Genomic DNA, 16,615 nt, shown 5'->3' on the forward strand with positions numbered 1-16,615 from the left:
GCCTGGCAGAGCATGGGAAGCTGAAAAAGTCCTTGACTAGCATAAGCAGTACTCAGCAACAACTAAAAACATCAGCATGTTATCAACATTCTTCTCCTACTAAATCCAAAACACAGCACTATTCCTGCTACTAGGAAGAAAATTAACTCTATCCCAGCCGATACCAGGACAGCCATATTTAAAAATGGGTATAATACAATGTGAAAAATGCCCAGGCAAAAGCTACCAATTCCCATTTAATACCTGTAGCTCTTCCAGGCACTAATGCTTACATCATTAATGCCTTACAGGCATTATTTTCCAGCTACAAGGTTTTGTGGGCTGCTAAAAGCATAAGGCGTGCTAGACCTTTTGTACCCATATCTGCACACAGCGATTGAATACAAAATGTAGCACTGACCATTTGAAATACATACCTTGTACCTCTGCCGTGAGAAATGCAGCACAGTGGCAAGTGACTCAAAGCACCTCTCTCCAAAGAAGCACACTGAGGAAATTAAGGGACAAGGAGTGAATCCCAACAGGGGGGAAAAAAAAAATCATGCACAGGCCACATCTCATCTGATGGCTATGAACATTTTCTGCACCTGTAGCAATGACCTTAACCTGTTTTGCAGCAATGATTTGTTATGCACTGAGCTACATTCTTAAATCCTTGGATCACTTCTGGGGCTGGGTAGTTTGTGTGGCACTCCAGGCATCTGCTGATAGATGAATTATTCTTCTGGCAGATAGTCACCCCAGCCCTTCCTGAAGGCGTGCGCATATAATTGCTTGTGTACCCCCGGAATGGGAAGCGTTGCACTGACTAAGATACTGAGACAGTCAGGAGTGTCACTGATGTTTCCTTTCTGGCAGAGCCATGGATGTGTTTATCAAAAACAGAGTTAATTTGGTCTAGTTCTTTGTGTTCTGGTGGCGAGTTACTTAATAGAACAAAAATGTAGAGCAAGTGGGAACAGGAAGGGCCAGCCAGGTGAGTACTTGAGCCAGATTAGCACCCTGACTTTGGTGAGCATTGGGAAGCACTGCACCCAAATAAAGTAACAGATAAGACTGGAAAATTTGCAGTGTGTTCCAACAGGCGACCGTTTTGAAAACAAACATGGTAAGCAAACATGGATGCTTCAGGACGAACTGATGCAGATGGGAAATGTAATGGTGATGTTAGGTGTAGTTGTTTAAAAACCTCTGCAAATGTTTCAACAGTGCACATATTAAGCAATACCTGCCCCGTGGCTGCAGTTGGCTGTTTCCTGATGGGCCTCCCTGGCAAGGCTAGCTGTTGCCAAAGAAGGACTTTTGACACAGGCGGGACTCTGCAGGGAGCACCTGCGGGGGCAGACCCAGAGCGCGCTTGAATCTTTTTTGTAAGGCCAGTTCCAAGTTGCACGTTGGCTGCAATTAAGACATACCCTTGTCGCAACAGCGTTGCAGCACGGGGAAGGTGGGTTTCGGCCTGAAGCGGTGGCCTCGCCAAGCAGCACTTGTCACAGGCTCGCCGCGTGCTGCCGTGACTGGGTTCCCTGCGGCAGAGGCCCGTGGCTGGGATGTCGGCCTGCTGACATCTCGCCCCTTGAGCAGCAGCGGGAGCAGCGTGTGGCCATTTTCCAGCCCGCTGGCTTTGCACACAGCTGCCCGAGGTTGCACAGGCAAGGGGGAAAGCTCTAGAAGTTGGCGGGTCGGCTGCAGCGTGCCGCGATGCTGGAAAGGTCCGAGCAGGCAAGGAACCAGCCCGAAGCCCGGGGCTGCTTTGTACGGCTGAGGCTGTCGGGAGAGCAGCCCCGGGCTCCAGGTGTCCCAGCGTCGGTTTGAGGCACCGCACAGCCGTGCAGGGCAGCACCTCAAGGGTGCCGCCACAGCCCCTCTCAGAGGGTGAGGGGGGTCTCGGCGCCGGCTGCTCACGACGCCTTTGCCTTTGCCTTTGCCTTTGCCTTTGCCTTTGCCTTTGCCTTTGCCTTTGCCTTTGCCTTTGCCTTTGCCTTTGCCTTTGCCTTTGCCTTTGCCTTTGCCTTTGCCTTTGCCTTTGCCTTTGCCTTTGCCTTTCTTGCTCTTGCTCTTGCTCTTGCTCTTGCTCTTGCCGGCGGGGAGGGGAGCGTTGCACCCCCGGCCCCGGCCCGCCCTCCGCGGGGGTGGAGCCGGCGGCGGCGGCGGCGGCGGCGGCGGCGCGGCGGGCCGGGAGCGGAGGATGCCGGTGCCGCTGCTGCTGCTGCCGCTGCTGCTGGCGGGGGGTGGGCGAGCGGCCGTGCTGTGGCTGGGGCTGCGGGACAGCCCCCGCGGGGAGGTGAGCCCGGCTTTCCTCTCCCTCACCCTGGACGCCAGCCTGGCCCGGGACCCGCGCTATGTCGCCTTGCTCAGGTGAGCCGCCTCCCTCCCCTTTCGGGCAAAGGAATAAGGGGGGCGGCAGGCGGGTCGCCGGCGGGCGGAGAGGCCCGCAGCCGCGGGGAGGGGGCCCGGGCATCCCGGCGCGGAGCCGGCACAGACGCTGCTGCCCGGCGTGCTGCGGAGGGGCAGGGCAGGGGGGAGCGGGGGGGCCCCATCCCGGGAGCTGGGCCCGGGGGAGGCTGCTGGGTCCCCTCTGCCTCGGGATCCGCTGCTTTCATCGTCGGGACCCGCCGGGGGTGCGAGCTGCGCCGTTCGGCTTGAGCGCGGGGAACGGGTGCGGGGCCGGCGCAGCTCGGGCCGCGCTCGCTGGGAGCGGCGCGGGGATGAACCGGGGAGAGGAGCCGCTTTGCCAGCGGCAGAGAAGGAGAAGGAGACTGCCGAGCAGGGGGGTTACGTGTGGCGGGGCCGGGGGCTGCCAGCCCCGCCGCTCCGCGGGATAAAAACCACCTGAGCCCTGGGGCAGCTCTGCGGACGTTTGCCGGGGCACTGCCGGCAGCAAGTCAAATAAATGCTGAGGAAGGTCTGTCATCATCAAAGCTGAATCCAGAGAGCCTAAAAATGAAGACTTTTTTCCCTCTTAGGTAACACTGAACAACTCTGGACTGCCAAGTGATGGTGTTCCCTGCCCGTTCTTTTGGCTCTGACCTCTCTCTTGCCTTTTCTTCCCTGCTTTTGCTCTACTTTTTTTTGTACTCTATTCCTTTTTGATTCTCCCTTTTTAGGAAGCTACCTTAATTCTTTCCTTTTCATCCATCTGACCCCATTTTTCAGCCCCACGGTATTTCTCCAGTCCTGATTTCCCTCCTCCCCCCGCTTTCATCTTTTCCTCCTCAGCAAGGTGGGGAGAAAGGTGATGCCAGCTTTATTGGAAAGTGCTCAGGTCTCCAGCCCCAGCTGCACACCTTGGGGTTCAGCCTGGGGCCAACCCCGCCTCCGTGAGGAGCAGGAAGTACTTGGTTGCCTCTAATCTGCTTGTGTGTCACCGCTGAGCAGATAGCGCTTGTGCGCCCGGCATCCTCCGCAGCCTCGTGGTTTCCCACAGCGAAGGCCGGGTGTTGGTGCTGCACATCCTGCGCAGGGGGTGCGCAAGTCGCAGAGGCAGAGCTTACGTTGTTTTATGAAACTGCTTGGCTAAAGCTAACGCTTGTCCCAGCACGGACTCTTAATCTCTCTTGGGTATGAAAACACTCGCTTTGGCTGTCGTTGATGGAAATTGGGACTGATACCATCAGTCGGTTTTACATCCACCTTCTCACAGGACTGGTATCTTAGTTTTGTATAAACAAAACCAAAAAATCTAGGGGAGAAGGATGCTTAGGACAAAAAAATACCTGTTTTGAAGTATTGCATTACTTTGCCCCCAGGATTTCACTCCCTGTCTGTGGGGCACATCTCCCCCTCACTGCCTCACCGATGCTCTCCTGGCCTGCTCAGCTGGCAGCGTCTCTGTTGCACAGTGCAGAGGGCTGGGGTGCAGGTCCAGAGCGGGGTCAGGAGTACCTACTGCAGTGCATCCCTCCAAGCACTTGCTGTGTTTAGCCTCTACACCGAAGCCATAGTCTGCATGAATATAGTGTTTCTTCTGTTTCTTGACATCCCTTCCTCAGCAATCCCAAACTACGTGCCCTGGCAACGGCCCTGTCCCCAGGCTTCCTGAGGTTCGGCGGCACCAAGACAGATTTTCTCATCTTTGATCCCAACAAGGATTCAACTTTGGAAGAAAAAATCCTCTGGGAACTTCAGGCCCATCAAGGTAAAATGGGCATCAATGTGTTAGACTTGAACCCATCCTGGGTTTAGGAGGTGGCTTTGATGCAAGCTGGGGATGCCACAAGGGCATGGTGGCAGCACTGGGGGTCCTTCACGGGGTCAGCATTGCTCTCCTCCATGGAGAGTTGATCCGTGGACCTTCAGCATGGTCCATGGGAATTGCTGTGCCAGTCGTGGGAAAGCGAGGAAAGGCGTGGGGGACCTCATGTCCACCCCAGCATCTGCTGGCACTCTCCCTTTGCTGCTCCATGCTCCCTGCAGCAGCCTTGGGAGCTCCCCCGCTGCCTGGGAGGTGGTCAAGTTCAGCTGAAAAGTTGCGGTTTCATTATGAAAATTAAGTAACAGATGAAAGAAATAATCTGATGAGAACAGAGAGTCTGTCTTCTCTATCCTGGCCAAAGCCAGAGCTAGGCTGGTGTCCTGGTTTCGGCTGGGATAGTTAATTCTCTTCCTTTGCTTCAACAGGGCAAGTGCAAACCCACCAGGCCACTGCCAACTGCTCGAGCTTGGTCCTGGTGGGTGAGGTTTCCCACTGCATTAAAGTCAATTTCTTCTTTAAACTTAGCAAAAGCACATAAATCCTTCTAGAGGTGTTTCAGATGAAAAAAATCCCATCTATTCCTGTGGTACATAGCACAACAGTGCAATCATACATCACTGTACAACCGGTGATGCTTGGTTTTGACGTCGAGTGGTACTTCTCCCCCCATACCACTTTGCTGAGTGGCTTCCTCCTCTCTGGGTAACTGTGACTCCAGCTTGCACCTTCCTCTCTGGTTATGGCTTGTTCCTGGTTTGCATGCCAAGAAAGAATATGAACTTTGAAGAGAAAGTGTCTTATGACTCCCGCTGGCATTGCCGCTGGAGCCACGCGGGGCGGTCAGCGCTTTCCCCTGCATGAGATGGGCAGCACAGGAAGCATCGCCCTGTATCTGCCCACAGCAAGGCAGGCCATCAGCCCTGCCATGCCGCCGCACGCCGGGGTGCCTTATCTGCTCCTCAAGCGCCGCAGCCCATGCTTTGTCAGCTCACTGGAATGAGGGTTTCCGGTTTAGCTCTAGCTAAAATAGTTTATTGGGGTGTGACTGCCATGATACCAGCCTCCAGAAGTACAGCTTAGTCTTCCCACACCCCCCCCATCTCCATCACCTTAAATTGGGAAATATACATTTTCTATATAGCACATACTTATGTATCAAGCCAACCCTACTTTTTCTATGTGGTTAACATTGTGCAAGTAGGGGTGCATTTCACAGAAGTGCACAACTGGCTCTCAGCCTAGCACCAAGCGGTTGTGCTTCCTCCTGAGGGGCGCAGCCCTTTGCATACTGGACCCTGGCTGTGAAGACGAGGACTTGATTGCTATCACCCTTCTTCTGCCCTACAGAGTCTTGTGGCTCGAGCCCTGTGTTTGCTCCTGTTGAGAAGCTACTGCTGGCCCAGTGGCCCAGCCAGGAGAAGCTGATTCTTGCAGAGCATAACCGGAAAAAGCACGAAAACACCACCATCACAAGTAAGACTTCGATGGATCTTTTCTGCTAGGGTTTATAACCAGGGGGCTTGCAAATCTCTGCCCTGCGGTAAAAGGGTCATAGGCTGTTAGGAGCTGAAACCACTGAAAATAAATACTTTTCTAAGTGGGGGAAATGTTTCTAAGAAATCTTTTTCTACTGTCTGCCACCTCGTATTCAATAGTATTCAGTTGCTGCAGGAGTTGGGAGGATCTCAACACCTTGCAGGGTGGTGTGTAGTAAGGTCTGGGCTCTCTTGTCTGGCTGGGAGAGCTTGGCACATCTGCAGCACCAGGCTAAATAAATACAGGGAGTAAAGATTGTCACTTGGCCGGAGCTCAGTTAGCATGCCATAGCCTTGAGATGAACATCCCCCCTTTCTCCTCCACACAGGAAATACGTTAGATATTCTCTACAGCTTTGCAAACTGCTCAGGGTTTCACCTGATCTTTGGGCTCAATGCCTTGCTGCGGAAAGATGGCTTGCAGTGGGACAGCTCAAATGCCCAGGCTCTGCTGGACTACTGCGCCTCGCAGAGGTACAACATCTCCTGGGAGCTCGGGAATGGTAAGTGCAAAGCCTGCCTGGGGGTCAGGCCAGTGGTCACCTGGAAAGGTACCACCGCAGGGTATGGTATGGTAATTTTGGATGTTTTGGATGACAGCCCATAAAGGCAAGGTGATGTTTTATTGGGAAACATTACAGTCTTAATTTGCAAGGAGGAATTTCATAGAAGGCCCAACGAATAAGCAAATTGAGATGATTTTGCTGCTTCTACCGAGGCTCTGAGATGAGGTGAGCAATGTCCCACGAGGTGCAGGATGTCACCTATGGAGACTGGCTGGGACAGAGCGCTGGAGAGCAGTGCTCTGCGTCACCCGGGCTTTCGGTTTTATGCTCATTGCCTTCAAATACCTCACCTGTACTGTGCCAGATCATATGAAGACGTACGGGATTGGTACTCCCCATGTGGAACGAGCTGCCCTATTTTGTGCCCTGAAACTAGAGTGGGGTGCTGATGCCCACGTGTCTTCCCCAGAGCCCAATAGCTTCAGGAAGAAATCTGGTGTCTACATCGACGGCTACCAGCTGGGGCAAGATTTTATTCACCTACGCCAACTTCTGAGTAACTATACCCTCTATCAGCGTGCAAAGCTCTATGGTCCTGATGTCGGGCAGCCCCGAAAGCACACACAGAGACTGCTGAGAAGGTAGGGGTGTGGGGCCCTGGCAGCACCCCCAGGGTGGGCAAGTGTGGGTAGCAGTGGCTCGTCTGCACCCAGATGCAGGGGGCTTGAGGAGGCATCTGGGCAGGGTTTTAAGGATTTTCTGCTCCAAATTGATAGTATGGATGTATAAATGGATACATCCAGTCTATTTTGAGAACTAATTTCCTGCATTTTTCCTTAAATTAGAAACATGGAATTTTTTTTTTCCTTTACTGTAGATGACTGAAATCTTACCTGCATGCATGAGCTCAAGGCTTAAATACTCAGCCCGTTGAAATTAAGACGCTAGCAGTACTTCAGTGATCTGCACACCTTTCAATTGAGCACTGGCTCTAGTGCTGTGTTGACAAGGGCTTTTCACCCTAGAAATCTGTGTGTTACACAAGCATTAATTCATCCTCCCAGCAATCCACTGAGGCAGCCGGGCTGTCCAAAGCCTGTTTAAAAGCCACAGCAAGCGTGGCCCCAAAGCAGGTCACCATCACTACTGCTAGCTGGGGGGAGAGGGGAGGGCTGTGCGTGGCAGCTAGCTTGTGGGGGGCTGCGACCCATCACCGGTACCCACTAACCCCCCCTGCTCTCAACTGCATCCCCTCTGGTTGCAGCTTCCTGAAATCGGGAGGGAAGGTGATCGACTCTGTCACATGGCACCAGTAAGTACTGCTCATCGTCACTCTGCTTATCACCTGTACAAAATGTCGGTTTGAACATCTCAACAGGAAGGAGGGGGTGAACTACCCCTTTCAGCAGTTCCTTTGGTGCCTCTCTGCAAACTCCTCTGCTCAGAATAAGAGTTGAATTGAGGGATTGCATTACAGAAATGCAGGAGGTCTCCAAAGAGGCTACATGGTGCAGAGACCCAAAAGCAGTGGCGGGGGTTTGTAGCATAGACACCGCAGCAGGGAATGCAACATGTGCAAGGCCGTCATTTTGCTTGCTAAATATGTGCACTGAGAAAAACAGAAGTGGGATGTGGAGAAAAAGATGGCACGGCAGCTTTATTTCTCAGAAGAGCACGAGGGGGTAGGTCACAGCTTCCCCCACATAAGGAGAGTTTCTGCAGCAGTTGAGCCTTTTTGCATGTGCCATGTTTCAACGTGTACCAAAAGCTATTGAGATCTGAGCAGCAGTCCCGGTTGTCTCAAAGCTCCAAGATGCCAACCCTTGCAAATAAAATGCACTTTCCCTTGGGAAGAAGGGGATGTTGTATAAAAGGAAAAGGAGATAGCTCAGATTTACTCAGCAGAGTTCAGCTCTGCTGAACTTCTGCAAGAGCACATTTTTAATGTAAGGTTTTAAACAACATATGGGTGGCTGGGCTTTGAAATGGAGTCAGTACCCCTGATGTTGGTGCTCTCCTTGGCATTAGAAGGGCTGAATCTGCTTGAGTGAAAGCTTCGCTCCCTAAAAGCAAATTCAGGGAGTCACCGATAACCCTGCTGGCAAATGCCCCCAACTCCTTGTAAAAAATGCAGCAGGGAGCCTTGTTAGCTGATGCGTTACATGATGCCTTTTTTCTCTGTTTATGACTGTTTGATATAAATGAAAAGCCCTGCAGGTCTGGCTGATCCTTATCCATAGAGAAGTGCTAGCAGCTTCTCCTGCTCCCTTAAGTTTGCTCTCCAAGTCAGTTCAGGCTGTGTGTGGGTAACTCGCCCTCAGATCCCACCCGGAGTGCAGACAGCACCAGCACAGTCCCAGCCCTTGGCTCTTGTGCCGTGGCTTAGAGATGCAGTTTTAAAGTGCTCGGGTGGGCAGTGGGGTAAGCTGGCCTCAGGGCACCTGCCATGAACTCCACATGTTTCAAAGTGATTTCTATGTGAAGGTGGTTTTCTTTCCAGAGTCAAATGCAGCACGGTGATGTGCAGCAGTCAGGTAACAGTGGGAAAAGATGCACATGCTTATATTATATATATGTATACATATATGACTTATCTATGTGTTTTGAGCTGCTAGCAAGGCATGAAACATGTCCTCTCCCCTTCCTGGGCTGTTCTTGCCCTGTGGCTGCCTTTGCTTTAAATGGGCATTTATTATTTTCTTTACTAATTTAGGATTATTGGGTTTTAGCTTCCTCTTGTGGCTGGAAGACTTCAGCTGCTTCTGGTAGGACTGAGCGATAGTGCGATGAAACGCAAAAACCACAGGGATCCCAATTTCCCGTTCTTTAGTCCAACAAACCAGACTTAAAAGCTTGTCTGCTCATGGTGGAGGGCAACCTTCATCCCATAGGGATGCCTCCACCCCGTTCCCCTCCAGATGGCCAAAATACTCCAACAGAGGGACAGAAACTGGGATCTGATATTTTTAATATATAACTTGATACAGTAAAGCAAGTAATCATATAGGACTGTCAGACTCCTCAGCAAGAGATTTACAGAAGCTGGCTCTTATTCAGTGATGTTTTCCTTGTTCTAAATAAGTAGATGAAAAAAAACGCGCTACTTCTGTTGATCAAAACTTCTGTGATATCCTGCCTCCATGGAGGAAATTATACCTGATAATCCCTAAAATACAAACAACATACCTACATATTTGGAAAACAAAAAAAGAAAAAGAACTGGACAGAAAAATAGTGCTGTGGATGAATGAATTGAGCAACTGAGTACTTTCAGTGGTGTTTTGTACCAGTGGCAGTATTTTTCCTTAATTTTGGCTGTGGGGTTTTTTTCCATTTCCAGTTACTATGTGAACGGACGAACTGCAACGAGGGAGGATTTCTTGAGCCCTGAAGTGCTGGATACCTTTGCCACAGCTGTACATGAAGTCCTGGAGGTGCCTTGTCCTGTTCAATCATTCCCGTGTTCAGTTTCCAGGGGGGTAGCAGAGAATCCAGAATAAACTACAGTTTCTCACTAGCAATAAACAGGGATCCTCAAAGCTTGGGTGCTGCTGTCATTGTAAGTTAAAAAAAAAATAGCAATACTAATAACAAATGAGCTCCAATCATGTGCCATGCAGCAAGCACAGTGCCAGATACATCACAAACCTACAACTTTCTCATTTATTGATGTAGTCATTACTCAGGGATGTAATTTATGGTCATACCCCCTGCCCCAATTTCTTTGTATTTTGAGATCCTGAGAACAGTATAACTTAGAGTATACCACTACTCGGCACGAGAAGACTTACAGGACCTGGCTTTTAGTGATGTTTGCCTCATTCTACATGTATAGACATGATTTTTGGAGGGGGGAAGTAAATCTGCTTCTAGTCCTTTTGATCAAAATTTCTGTGACATCCCGCCTCAGTTGGTGTTATCCCTTAATGCAAACATCATACGTAGGCATTTGGCTAAAGCACAAAACTTTGATTGCCTATTATTTCAGTAGCCAAAAACTTAACTGTTGTCTCTTTCTCTTCTTCCCTACACCATGCCGGCCAGATTGTTGATGGGACCGTGCCCGACAAGAAGGTCTGGCTAGGAGAGACGAGCTCTGCCTATGGAGGGGGAGCTCCCAGGCTGTCCAACACTTACATTGCTGGCTTTATGTGAGTACCATGACACAAGTGTGGGGAAATTACACGTTTTACTAGCTGAAGGGGGTTGTGTACATGCCCCGCGGGAGGAACGTCTCAAGCTTCCTGGGGAGCACAGGTAATGGGTGGGTTGAGGATCGTAACCCTCCCCACTGCTCGCTGTGTGCTTCCCTTGTGCCTGAGGTTCAATGTAGGCCCAGGAAATAGCAGATTCCTATGGGTAATGATGGATGAGAAGCATGAGAAAGTTGTATTTCTGCCCTCAGATCTGCAATGCTAACTCCATCCTTTTGTGAGGACAAAAGTAATTCATGAGATGGGTGTCCTTTTCTGATGTCATCCTTCAACCACTGTGAAATAACTAACCAAAGGGAAATTTTGTCATGAAAATAATTTTCTCCAAGGACTTCAGTTGTAGCATTTTGTTGAAATAAAAGAATTCGGGCTTTTCTTAGCACTTTGATCAGTTTGTAGGTTCAGGGAGATAAAATTGCATGGAAATGTGCAGTTCACACTTTGAAAATTAACCAAAAACATGGCTGCAATGTATGTTTTTTCCTCCTATAAGGCATGATGAACTTTTTCATCAGGGCCTGGTGGGTCACCAAGTCAAAGCCTGGTAATGGCAGACAACCTTGTTGTTGGTGTGATGATTTCTCTCAGCCTTCAGGCCCTTGGCCAGTTCAGGAGTATCTGCTGCCACTCCTGGTTTCCACTGCCTGCAAACAGGGGAGTGGAGCAACTATTCCCACTAACTCAGACCTCCAGAGGTAATCTGAAATTATTTTTTAAGGTAATCAATGCAAGACTTGAATTGAAATTAATTGTGTGATTTTAAGGAAGTCAGCATCATGCCCTAATTCTTGTTTTCCTACTTCCTGAGCTGGTTGGAGAGGGGCAACAGTGTACAGTTGAGGTCAGCAATTTCATCTGCATGTTGTTTGCCTCATATTTTGGCAGGTGGTTGGACAAACTTGGGCTTGCAGCCAGGCAGGGGATTGACGTGGTGATGAGACAGGTTTTCTTTGGGGCAGGGACCTATCACCTGGTGGATGCCAACTTTGAGCCTTTGCCGGTATGTATGCAACCCCACTAACACCATCTGAATGCTGCATGTGTTTCTGCACCGGCAACACTGGATGTGGAGGGACAAGTCATCTATTTTAACAACGCAACATAGCAACAGATTTTGTAGGATAGTCGCAGTTATCCTTGCACCTAAAGTTAGCTCATGTTTCATTATGCGTTCGTGTATTATATATATATAGATACAAGATATTTACTGCAACTGCAGGGATGCAGCTAGTCTTCAGCACAGCAGAGACTGATTTCTGGGACATGATGCTCTGACTTGTATGCAGATGCTTCTGGAGTTCACAAGGCTTTTCAGGATGGACTGTTTTGGTTTGAGTACTCCTCAGCTGAGTGATGAGTAGCTTTTAAACAGAAGCAGTATGAGTTGTTATAATAAATTACATCCCAAGTGAAAACCAAACCAGCATGAAGTCAAGACTCAAGCATTTCTTAGGTCATGAGCATATTTAGCCTTCAGTAGTGGCTGAAGGATAACTAAATGAAAACATGCATTTAGTATAATTGAATTTATTAGGAATTAACATTCTGGTGTCATGAAACATCATTATTCATTGTTCTTGCATGCACAGCACGTTTCTTTGTGCTAGTAGCGCTTACCTTGGGGTGAGAGGATAGCGTCTTTCTTTTTACCTTTCCTCTCATTTTTCTGCTTCCAAGATGTGATTTTCACAGGCTCATAGAGACTGTCTGAGAGGAAACCCAGCATACGGGGTTTTTCTGTCCTGCCTGTTCAGCTGGTCCCTACACCAGGGGCTGTGTTGTCAGGCTTGTTGCTTTGGGCTTTTTATTCCCTCATTTAAAATAGATTTAATTTGGACTGAAAGAATCTGCCTTGTTCCTCACCTACAGGCAGTACAAATGCTAATCAAGCTAATAATGCTTTAGAGGCAGGGAAATCCAAACCCAGGTCCATCAGTTAGTATGGAAATGAAGAAGCAGAGCAGTGTCAGAAGGTTTCACCTCCTGGCAGACTGGCTGAGCATGCACACCAATAGGAAAAGTCACTTCCTCAGGCTTGTGGTGAGTCAGGAGAGAAACATGATGGTTTCCCTTCTAGGAAAACCTCAAAGACAGACAGACAGATGAGCTGGGAGAAGCTCTCTGAAACCCACCAGCTGGAGTACATCCTCCCCTGGGGTTGCGCTCAAAGAAGAGATGCGGCAAAATGCAGCCTGCCTGGGGCCTCCTAGTCCCAAAACACATCTGCACAGACCACACACTCTTTTTGGTATGGTCACGGAAAAGTAGCGGTCAAGGTGCAAGAAAAAGCAAGCCTGGAAAAAAATGAGTCTGCACTGGGCATCACCCTGCTCTCGGGCATTGTCCTGGGGTGTCAGAGGATTTACTCTTGACTGGTGTTCAGAAATTAATCCTGAGACCTGTTCAAAAGCATGATGTTAGTGAAAGGCATAAAAGTTTTCGGGGGCTTCTTCCTGGCGTTGTGCCTGTGGATTTGGCACAGGCTTCCCTGCAGGAAGGGCAGCTCATCCGCCGCTGGGTCAGACCTGAGGTGCTCTGTACCCTGCAGAAGGGCATCTTCAAAATGCAAATAGTCTTTCCCCCACAGAAAGAGATTTGCATGTGAAGGGAAAAATGACTCTAAAGTACCTTGTAAACACAGCTGCTCTGCAGCTTGGAGGCAGGATTTTCTCTTTAGCTATGTTGTTTGTGGGAATTTAAATGGATATGGTGAAAAACTTGGTAAGGCAAAAAATTATGGGGAAAAAAGCCCTGAAATTACCAGCAAAATGAACATTACATTAAGCCCTGTGTGGAGTACCTTTGTGTACACAAGTGCTTACATCTGGTTTTGTGCCTCCTAGGACTACTGGCTCTCGCTGCTCTACAAGAAGCTGATGGGTACCAAGGTGCTGCAGGTTGGCCTGACAGGAGCCGATAAGAGGAAGCTCCGCGTCTACCTCCATTGCACGAACCCCCTCCAGTAAGCCTCCAGAAAAGGCAAAATATCCCAGAAACTGAGCCCATGGCCACCCCCAGCCAACAAAAGCAATTTGGGACAGCACAAGGATGCATGTTATTTCTACAAAACCTGTTTCTCTCCTGATCCTCACCATCATCTTGTCTTGCCTTGCAGCCCAAAGTACAGAGAAGGGGACGTGACACTGTTTGCCTTAAACCTCTACAATGTTACCCAACATTTGCAGCTACCAAAGTACTTATCAAGCAAGCATGTGGATCAGTACCTCTTGCTGCCTCATGGCAAAGAGAATATACTTTCCAGGTAAGCGTGCAATTCCTGCTCTCTCTGTAGAAAGGATTGTGAGTAGAGCTCGATGGCCTCTAAAACCTCACCTTCTTCAACTTGCAAGGCAGGGCGGGGGAAGAGGTTACTATTCAGTCATCTGGATTTTTTTCAGTAAGGTCTGACTTGTGTTAAATCAGTTCTCCTAAAATCAGGCTGCTGAAAGCTTGCTAAGGTACGAGGACACTTGTTTGATGTTAATTGGGAGGCTTTTTCCTAGCAGGCTTCAGGGCTCTGGACCAGCCGCTAAAGTCCTGTTTGTTTTGCACAAGCACATCTATATTGCTTTCCCAAGTGCTGGCTCCTGACTTACAGCAACATGTTCAGGCTTTGTATGGTTTCTTTTGTTGTTACCACTAATGCATGAGCACAGGAAGGATCTGCTCTGTGGGTGTAGAAGATACCTTGCAGGAGAGAAACCAATTAAAAGGTGTACTTTTCAAAGCCTGTTCTGCTGTTAACCTCACTAGAAGAGTAAGAAACATGTACTTTTCAACTTGCTTGTGCTACGGCTCTAAAGGAGTCCTTGCAGAGGGGGTGCTGCAGATGCTCCATGTGTGTGTGCACAGATAAACCGTCAAGGGAAGTTTAGTTTGGCTTTGGGCTGAGTTCATGTTTACACTCAGGTCCAGAGCTGTTTGTGCTTGCTAGCAAACAGAGCACAGCTGCCCATACAGTTACTCTGTCCCTCTCCAGGTCGATTGAGCTGAATGGCCGTGTGCTACGGATGGTGGATGACAAAACGCTGCCAGACCTTATTGAAAAACCCCTTGGTCCCGGCAGCGTACTCGGCCTTCCAGCCTTCTCTTACGGCTTTTACGTTATCAAAAACGCCAAAGCTATTGTTTGCATTTAAATGGTTAACACACACGCAGGATAAATGTAAAGCACTTGGCTAGCAGGGAAGTTTAATCCTAGAAATTCACATTTCTACCACGAGATTTAATTCTGGCAAGGGATGCAGGGGTTGTGGCACTGGTACGATCTGTGGGCTGGGGAGGACATGACGTCCCGCTGGGTAATTTGTACGTGGAAGATGCTCGTTAAGCTCCTGGGAGAACTATCGAGGTAGAGCAAGTCCAGGCAGGGGCTGGTTTTGCTCTCGGTCCAGCCTGGGTTGCTGTGCTCGAGCACGGGGCCCTTCTCTACGCCACGCACAGAGCTGCATCAGCTTCTCACGCTGCACTTCAGGCTCTGCCAGCTGGGAACTGCAACCTCCCCTCTCCCTCTCGTTTCTGCAAGCACAGCTCTTAGAACAGTTCCTGCAAAAGCTTGCCTTCAGAAAGGATGAGCAGGGGGTTTTATTTCAGCTGTACAGCTGTGATTTTGCCTGCACCATGTGGGGAAGCCTGAGGAGGGGTTGTGGTTGCTGAGGGCGTCTTGGGGTGGAAAGCGGGGACACACAAAGCAAGCTGAGGTCGGGGTGCCTGCAGGGGAAAACACCTTGCTGAGAAACCAGTTCCCTCGTGGGATTTGGGGCAGCACCACACGTTTTTCCCAAGCTAGGAGAGTTCAGTCACAAGATGGAGCTGTGCCCATGTGCTTTCCAAAGGTGAGTTTTTGACACAGGAAATGCAGGCTATTCCTGCACGGTGGTCTACCTCTGCCCTCACACGCTTCATCCCCGGGAGGAAAGGAGAGGAGCCCACCACCACCCCGGCAAACTCTCCGTGGTCAGTGGGCAGTGCGGCGAGGGCGCGCGACCCCTCAGCCTTTACCACCCCGCAGGCGGTTCAGCTGGAAAGGGCTTCCCTGAGCCTACCTGCAGGTGAAGCTCTGCTTTATGCTCCCTACCTCGCTCAGGTCTCCCCTGTTCTCGAGGAAATGGGACAGTAAAGAGACTGAGCAAACCACCCACCCCTCAGCCATCAGAGGGAGTCCAGTGGCCTTAGAGCACCCCGGGGACCAACCTGCCCGGCCAGGCTGACATCCCTCCCCCTGGGGAAACAGCCGTTTTGGCCAGAAATCTGTATTGGCGGTGGTTTTTCTCCCTGGCCGTGCCTTCCTTGCGCACACCCTGCTGCGGTTCTGTGTGCCTCTGGCACGCAGGCCACCGGTCTGCAGGGTAGCAAAACACCTCAGAGAATACCTGTGGTTTCCCAATGTACGTGTTTGCATCTACTTTTCTTGAAGATACATAACCCACACCACTGTCAACGCCTTATGATGTTTTGAGCACAGCAGGGGAAAACAACCGCACACCACTGTATTTCCCTTTTTAAGCCTTAAAAGGATGCTACCAGCTACATGGGGTTTCAGTGCAGGGTGGGGTGGGGAGGAGACATTTTTTAACGAGAATACTTTAAAAACAGATGTATATCTGAAGCTGTGATGAAAAATTGCACCATAAAAGGATTATATTTAAGTTCAGTGTGTCAAAGGAGTGTTTGCATCCACAGCGCAGATGCATTCTGTGAAGTTATGTATCAAATGAGAATAAAGAAGGTTAAGTTTGTTTACATTATGCAAGTTTAATACGAAAAGTAAAGAGCATAAAATGGATATATTATTATATATTGGATATATATGGATATATTATATATAATATGGATATATTATTAATATATTATTAACTTTAAGTTACAACTAAGACATCAAAGTTATTATTTGCCTGGTAGCTTCTTTTTAGAACTTTTCTAACAGTGTTGTTTATTCCAGTGCTTGTGACTTTTATATTTGAAGATTTTAATTAAAGTGATTTATACCAGCTTTTGGCAATCTTCCTTTTTTTTACGACACCTTTTTGGCATGCTGGTACTGCGAAACTCCCTACATTACTTTTGGTCATACATCATCTGTGCTTTATATGATTCCCAACAAGAATACCCAAGTAAATAAAAATGAAAGAAATCATATCCAGGTTGGCATGTTTCAGTTGTAGT

At 49.2% G+C, this 16,615-nt stretch overlaps 1 protein-coding gene across 1 annotated transcript; it reads left to right on the top strand.

Moving 5' to 3' along the window:
- The first annotated feature begins 2,173 nt into the window (after positions 1-2,173).
- On the top strand, positions 2,174-16,230 carry HPSE (heparanase). The gene is made up of 12 exons (XM_075709343.1): positions 2,174-2,358; positions 3,993-4,138; positions 5,543-5,668; positions 6,060-6,233; positions 6,706-6,877; positions 7,501-7,548; positions 9,577-9,670; positions 10,281-10,387; positions 11,336-11,450; positions 13,294-13,412; positions 13,566-13,712; positions 14,430-16,230. The coding sequence occupies exons 1-12, from the start codon at positions 2,189-2,191 to the stop codon at positions 14,587-14,589; spliced, it is 1,578 nt and encodes a 525-aa protein (XP_075565458.1). The 5' UTR covers positions 2,174-2,188; the 3' UTR covers positions 14,590-16,230.
- Positions 16,231-16,615: the final 385 nt, after the last annotated feature.

Source organism: Pelecanus crispus, chromosome 4 (genome assembly GCF_030463565.1).
Source record: "Pelecanus crispus isolate bPelCri1 chromosome 4, bPelCri1.pri, whole genome shotgun sequence".
In the NCBI taxonomy this organism is placed as follows: domain Eukaryota; kingdom Metazoa; phylum Chordata; class Aves; order Pelecaniformes; family Pelecanidae; genus Pelecanus; species Pelecanus crispus.

Bases quoted from the DNA above. Each gene is read 5' to 3' on its own strand.
- HPSE (XM_075709343.1), top strand. From the start codon at position 2,189: ATGCCGGTGCCGCTGCTGCTGCTGCCGCTGCTGCTGGCGGGGGGTGGG. The intron at 2,359-3,992 runs GTGAGCCGCCTC...TCCCTTCCTCAG, and splicing joins CGCTATGTCGCCTTGCTCAG to CAATCCCAAACTACGTGCCC. The intron at 6,878-7,500 runs GTAGGGGTGTGG...CTCTGGTTGCAG, and splicing joins ACACAGAGACTGCTGAGAAG to CTTCCTGAAATCGGGAGGGA.